The 7,638-nt window shown below is 41.8% G+C and overlaps 1 protein-coding gene across 5 annotated transcripts in view; it reads left to right on the forward strand.

The window, feature by feature from the left end:
• The window catches only part of RABGEF1 (RAB guanine nucleotide exchange factor 1), a 36,732-nt gene extending 33,609 nt beyond the window's left edge, over nucleotides 1-3,123 (forward strand). For 3 of the 5 annotated variants that reach the window (XM_044993311.1, XM_044993313.1, XM_044993312.1), the window contains exon 10: nucleotides 892-3,123. In XM_044993311.1, coding sequence (XP_044849246.1) covers nucleotides 892-1,290 — 399 coding nt within the window. In that variant the 3' untranslated portion in view covers nucleotides 1,291-3,123. The remainder of the gene's footprint in view (nucleotides 1-891) is intronic. The other 2 variants (XM_044993314.1, XM_044993315.1) reach the window with 1 other exon arrangement.
• Nucleotides 3,124-7,638: the final 4,515 nt, after the last annotated feature.

Genomic DNA, 7,638 nt, shown 5'->3' on the forward strand with positions numbered 1-7,638 from the left:
GTTAATCTCAAGCGTCAGGCATTTAAGATATAACAGATGAAGAACCATTAACTTGTAACAGTTTTGAGAAGGTTGACTGACTACCAGCTGTTCAAAATCTGTTGAGGCTCGATTATGCAGCGCTTGTGCATGCACAGCTACCATTTGAGTCGGTGGGATTTCATCATGTGAAAGGTCTGCAGGATCAAGTCATTGATAGAGAGGGACAGTCCTGTGGAAGTATCCCTAGAACAGGGCAGGTGTGTGTCTGAACAAAACTATGAACTTGGATACCCTGGAATTTGCATATGTAACAATTCTACAAGAAAAATGATTTTTTTTCTTAATACGAAATACTTCAGTGTTTGTTCTAAATAATGCTTTCAGAAGGAGAACACTTCAAGCTGAGATACAACCTCCCATTTACTTTTTCAGAAACAGATTAGATAGTGTAGCATGAAATTATGCTCAGTACATAACTAAAACAAGTGCACGTAGTATAAAGGTGCACATAGTATTAAACATGCTGCTGTCAACTTTCTTTTCATTCTTTCACTTACTGTTCTTTTTCAAAATGCAGTGACCCCATAGTTTGCAATGGAGCTTCCTCATTCAGTCAGCACACAATTGCTTTGTACAGCCAAGATGACCTGATCTGAGTGGTGTTCTGCAGTTTCTTAAAATGTTAGTTATTTTTATTTTTTGTGAACTGCCTTTTTTTAACCAGGCTACGCTGAGAGGCTTTTCAGGAGAGCAGCAATTTGCTGTCAGGTGATCTATTGAACCATTAAAGCAACCACCATATTGTTTCTATAACGGCACGATTAAAATGCAGAACACTTGTTGTTATGGGCTATGACTTGCATCATGTACCCTGCAATGACACTCTCTCTCTCTCTGTTCTGTGTGTAGTGCTGTGCTGTGGCCTTCATTGAAAAGCTGGACGGTCAGTCTTTAAATCTAAGCCAGGAGGATTTTGATCGCTACATGTCGGGCCAAATGTCTCCAAAGAAACAAGAATCTGAAAACTGGTCTTCTGATGTGTGCCTAGGTGTTAAACAGATGTATAAAAACTTAGACCTCCTCTCTCAATTGAATGAAAGACAGGAAAGAATTGTCAGTGAAGCCAAGAAGCTTGAGAAAGACCTTATAGATTGGACTGACGGAATAACTAAGGAAGTCCAAGATATTGTTGAAAAATATCCATTGGAAATAAAACCAAAAAATCAACCCTTAGCAGCTATTGACTCCGAAAACGTAGAGAATGATAAATTGCCCCCACCACTGCAGCCTCAGGTTTATGCTGGATGATAATTTACCAGGAAAGTATTAACTGCAAAAGGAATTCTTACACACCTATTACTATTTGCTGCTTGGAAAGGGGAATACGTTTGAGGCTAAAAAATCAAATGAGTTTAAATCAGTACATTTTTAAAGGTACAATTATTTTGTTTAGAGTGTAATAAATTGTATTTATTTTAGTCAGAGTAGGTTTCTATTAGGCTTTTGTGGGTTTTTGAACTGAATTTAAATTTTCTACACAAAGCCAATGTAATTTTTAAGCAACACTAGTCCATTGACAACTTTTTCCTGAAAGCTTCCTTCTAGGCATGCACTTGTGTTTTTAAATAATGAGTTTAATTTAAATTTAAGAAGAAAAAGATTAGCAGTACTTCTTGAATGATGCAAGGCTGGGCGTTCTAGCAGAAACTCAAAGGTACCAGTGTTCCAGAGTCTGAATTTATTCCATAGTTGTAATGATGAAAGATATAGTGTAAAATAAATATGTAGAATTGTAAATAGGTTTAAAAAAAGTAATGTTTCAACTGTGCATGGCACCTTGTGTATTAGTACAAAATGATATATAAAAATGTCCATTTTTAGCAGCTTTTATTTAGTTCAACATGAACTTCACAGTATATAAGGAAGTACGCCATTAATGTATTTTAGCAAGCTGGATGATGCAACAGAATGAACTGCAGATTTGAAAGCTTGACAGAACTATGTCATAGTATTCATAGCTTTTAAGCTCATTCTTTATAATAACTCTTGGGATCTGAAAATGGAAATATTTTTTCATCTTAACATTTGCCTCCATTTTTGTCAGTACACTGATGGTCTGTTGGGTTGCAGCTAGTTGCTGGTGTTGCTTATTTCTAAGAAAGAGCATTGAGCAGGTTTTGGAAGGAGAGGAAAATGACAGCCTTGGAACACGTGGTGATAGTTGTGGGGGAAATGACTCAAATGTTCGGCCAACAGTGACTGACTCCCATGCATCATATGAACGTGTTTTAGAGGCTACTTTATTAAGACCATGACCCTTTGCTATGAGCAAGAAAGAGCACATTTATTTTTGCAAAATTGCACTATTCCAGGCTTTAGTGATTTTTGAGTACTGAAAGTGAACAAGTTAAGCATCAAGGTTAATATAGTTCACTTCACAAAAGCTTTACATCACTGTGTACTGTATTTCATGTGAAAAATAACCCGGTAGTCCACTCCACAAAACATGTAACCATTTGCAGATTTTTTTTATACTCCAGTGAAACATTTTATATATCATTTTAAATATCTTCCAGTTAATTTAGTCTGCCATGGCTTGTACGTGTACCTGTGATATTTAATGCTTTTCAGAGATATTTTCCTTAGCTTGGCTAAGGGCTGTTCTTAAACAACATTAAATTTTTTCCATCAAAGGGAGGGTACCTATCCCTTCACTGTATTCCATTGCTTTAAAAATACTGATACTTCAAAATTTGCACTGCAATAATTTCAGACCAAAACTGTGACTTGTCCTATTTTTAATTCTCAAATTGCTGTGTTTAGCGGTTTGAACTATGCATTCCTAGTGTTTTAAAGGTAACTAATTACCCACATTTCCCTGCAGAGATGCAGCAATGAGTCAGTTGATCACAAGAAATTACTCTGAGTAGTTACTGTACATTGATGAGACTCTGCTCCTAGACTGTTTAAGACCTGGTCAATGCTTGTAGTGAGTGTTTATTTTCTCTACATACATTAGGTGCTAATTCTGATATCCAGGTACACATTTGTCTCTTTCCTAAAACTAAATAAATAAATAAAAAATGTACACACCTTTTAGCTACTGCATACTAAATTGCTGTTAAATAAAAATATGTGCATTAGTCCTTTGTTAATGAGTTCTTCAAAAATCCTGCTTTTATTGTAATGCCACTATTGTTTAAATATTTGTTTACTTATGCCAGGCACCTGTTTTTTCCATATTTGTGGAGGGGAAGAAACATTGGGTGTTTGTGTGCTCTAGATTTTGGATATGAACCTCTGACTCTAAATACATCAGAGTCTCAGTAGCAGAACTGTTTCTGATCTTGGAAAAAGATCACTGAAACAGAGAGCAGTGGAATAGTCAAATGATATGATTCTTCTGAGGGGCGGTTCTAGCCATTTTGCCACCCCAAGCACGGCAGCATGCCGCGGGGGGCGCTCTGCTGGTCGCTGGTCCCGCGGCTCCGGTGGACCTCCCACAGACGTGCCTGCAGATGCTTCACCGAAGCCGCAGGACCAGCGGACCCTCCGCAGGCACGCCTGCGGGATGTCCACTGGAGCTGCCTGCCTCCCTCCCAGCGACCGGCAGAGCGCCCCCTGCGGCATGCTGCCCCAAGCACGTGCTTGGCGTGCTGGGGCCTGGAGCCGCCCCTGATTCTTCTACAGTGCTTTTCTAGCTACGGTATTTCTAATTAATTTATCAAACCACCAAAGTTCTGTCACAGGGATAAATTAATTCTCCGTTACCTCTCTGAGGTGGGTGAATTTGATTCATACTCATTTTACAAATGGGAAGACAGGTGGAGAGGTTGTGTGACTTACCCATGGCTCTAGAAGAAGCTGGTGTCTGAGCTGTAAGTAGAACTCAAATTTCTGCATACTTCCTGCGGTAATTTGGGTTCCAGTCTAGCACGTAGATAACTGGACTATGTCTGTGATGGAAAATAAAATGGTGACAGGTTTTTAAAGGAAATGGCTTAAGATATTTAGCCTTGCCCACGGGCAGACAGTAAACAGACAAACCTATCTACAATGTAAGCTATTTAGATGGCATATTTAAGCAGTAATGTACTTTGCACTGTTTAAGATATAAAAGGAAGTTTTTCCCCAGTACAAAAGAGATTATGAGGAAGACAGACACAAAAAGACAAGATACATTGGGAAATCCAGAGCAGGAAATAACTTGAAGGATTTTTATATTTGTATTGGCCCACTTTTGAGGAACCAGAAAATAGTGAGTCTTTATTACTGCTGGAATAGCAGCAGTGGCCATGAACATTTTTCATAGTAAACAGGAGCCAAGTACTTGCCAATCAAAATATTTGGCTACCAGACAAGGTCAATATAGGTCACTGAAAGACCGGAGAAGACCGGCTGCTAACATTTTATGTCACAATAACTATATGTTGTTAGTGATTGCTTCTCATTTTCATAAGTGTAGAAAATCCGTACCATAGTTGGTTAATGCTACTGAAAATAGTGTGTTAGGGAATCTCTGATCAATGAGCTGAACAAAGTTGTCTTTGAACATGAACCAACTACTTACTATGCCTAGATCAGTCAAGCTACTTTCCAGTAAGAACTGTTACCAAACTATGCATTCTGCTTTTAGTAGTGGCCCTATGGGTACTCCCACGTGAGCATGTGTGTGCACCTATGCACTCTTAACTGAAGTTTTTGATCAGCAATGTCTGCGTCTGCACCCTAGACACTCTCATGCTCTTGCATGAGGGTACACAGGGAGGGGCTGATCAGCCAGCGCTCCAGTTCCTTCTCAATCACCTGCAGCTTGAGACAGAGCATTGTGGTGTCTGTTTAGCTAGCCACTGGGCTTGCTGCATCTCTTGCTCATATTTTCTTTATTTCATAGTATTTTCCTTTGATTTTATTTTTTCTGTTTAGCACAGTTTGTACTTTTGGGGGAAGGGGTCCCTTTTTTTTTCTTTGCCTGATCTAGGCCTGTGTTTGATTTTTCTCAGGCCTCAATCTGCAGCCTCGAGTTTGGGTTATGCCCAAGACACAGAGCTTCAAAAACCTATCAGACCTGCAACAGGTCTTTCCCCTGGAGTGAGGGACATTCAAGCTGTCTCCTTTGACTTGGGGAGTCTCACATCCCCTCTAAATGAAACATCTGTGCAGGTTTCAAGAGTAGATCTAAGAAATTGAGGGAGGACAGGCTAAAACTCCTGTTAATCAAGCAGTCTGCGACCCACGGGACCTAGGTCACTCCCTTGTACATCGAATATGCCAACCAGCTTTGCTCTGGCAATAAGTGAAGATGCTGGGGGCCCTGTGCCACCACTCAGTTGTCAAAAATCATCCCTTTGGTATTGGTCTTAGGAGACCTTGTATCTTGTTATGAGCTCCCATTCCCTCCAGTCTCAATACTAAGCTGCTGGCAAAGAAGCAGTGTACAAAGAAGCCTCCCAGAGTGGCACCAGACTCAATGCCTTCAAAGCATGAGGCCTCCAGAGGCAAGGTGAAATGCTCATCATGCACAGTTTGTTTTCAGTACCATCTCTGTTATCACCTGACATACTGACTCCTGAGGATCCCTATCCAGAGTCCCGATTGCTCTCCTGACTCCTGTTCCATTAGGGCCGTCGCACCCTGAATGATCCTGAATCACCTCTTCTAAGCAGGTTTGAGAGAGACTCTTTGCCTGTACCGACTCTTGCTAGAACCTACCTACCCTCCATCCCTGCCATCCTTGATGGTAACTCATCCTCCTGTGCTGCACCATCCCCACACAAACTCAGAGGGTATTGAGAGATCTCCAGATGGTACCAACTTGACATCTCCAGGTACCTCCTCACTAGGCAATCTGCACCTCAGTACCATTACAAGTTCAGGTCCTTCCCCAGGCCCAGTACTGGCACCCTCTGTCCCTGTGTTGGACACGGGATGATACCTCATCTGACTCTCAGGTGTCCATACGAAGGTCCTCTGACATCCTGCCTCCCTCCCTCAGTTTTCTCTTCAGGTTGAACCTTATCAGCAGGGAAAATATCTACAGACATTGGCAAGGACAATCTTGGGGCCCACCCTTATGCTCCACTTCAGTGAGCACAGTGGAACCCAGTTCTACCACATCCCATCTTGTAGAAGGCATGTCAGGAGCAACAACCAGTGCCCTTGACCCTGGCTTCTCAGGCACCTCATGGAGGAGCAAGAATCAGCTGAGGAGGAAGAAATACTTTCTTCCCACAAGTCCTCCTCTTCAGCAGATGAGGCTGTCATACCTCCTCCACCATCTTACCCTGATGACTTCAAGGTCTTTCAAAACCTGATGAAACATGTAGTGGACAATTTACAACTTCCATTGGAGGAGATACAGGAACTCGAGCATTCCTTGTTGAACATACATCCAAGGCAAGCTCTCCCCAAGGTTGTGCCTATTAACATGCTCTTGGCCCCAGCAAGCATAGTGTGGCAAAATCCAGCTCCCGTCCCACCTATGTCAACCACAAGTGGGCACTGAATGATGAGGTATTCCAAGAGAGAGGTCTTATGTGGGGTCATCCACAGATAGGTCTCTTTGCAACTCTATCCAGTGCAAAGGGCAGATGATTCTGCCTGAGGGGAAGGCACGGCTTCAACTTGATGGGAGATGCCCCAGTCATTCCCTTAGCCTCACATACTGCTTTTCACTTACCCTCCACCTCCCTTACTGATCAAGGTCCTGAACAAATTGAAACAAGAAAAATTAGTAACCATCTTCATAGCACCATCTTGGCCAAGACCTGTGGTTCCCAGAGCTCATCTGCCTATCCTCGCAACCACCTCTGTCTTCTCCTGACCGTGAATCTCCTGACCCAGGAGTCAGGATCCATTGCTCAACCAAACCTTTTGACACCTCACATTGAGTCCTCCTGGGAGCCAATACAGAGGACTTTAACATGGGAGTCAGGTTATATATGCATCTAGACTACCCCAGTGCTGAGGTTTGCTGCTGAATTCCAAATGTTGTTGGCATCTGGTACCCCACTTGCTAGACCAGCATACAAAATTAGTGATCTGACTCCTCCATGTTCTAAAGATGGAATTACAGTTTTCACATGATTTTAGCCCAACACCACACAGTGCATGGGTTGGACTGAAGGGTTTACTAGAGAATAAATGATTTGCTTCTGATGATGGTGTATCTTACTGAGAGACAATAGGTGTTGCAGAGCCACCTTATAGTCTTCAACTAAAACCATTATTGAAGCTTTTGGAATTAAGTACTTTGAGACTGTCAAAATACACTGAACTTAAAATGTCACTTATTCCCCTTCCGGAAACTGACAGTGAGCTGACTTCAGATCAGGTCTAATGGGCTACAGCTCCCTCTTTAGTGAGGGTATGTACCCTTTTACACCAGACATTGATCCTTTAAACATTGGTCCAAAATCTGAAAAAGCAATAAGACTTTTCAGCTGTAGATCTCAAAGTGCTTTACTAAGGGGGAGGAGGAGAAACTATTATCCTGGTTTGGCCCTATAATTGTAGGGCACCTTAAATGGCTCTTTACTGTTGTGAGTTACATACCATAGCATAAGGCCCAACCTTGCAAATGTATGAGTAAAGGAGATTATGTACAGCTAGTAGGTGGGGTCATGCGTTTGGGAAACTCACTGCAAACACTTTGGA

Source organism: Mauremys mutica, chromosome 19 (genome assembly GCF_020497125.1).
Source record: "Mauremys mutica isolate MM-2020 ecotype Southern chromosome 19, ASM2049712v1, whole genome shotgun sequence".
NCBI classification, from domain to species: Eukaryota; Metazoa; Chordata; order Testudines; family Geoemydidae; genus Mauremys; species Mauremys mutica.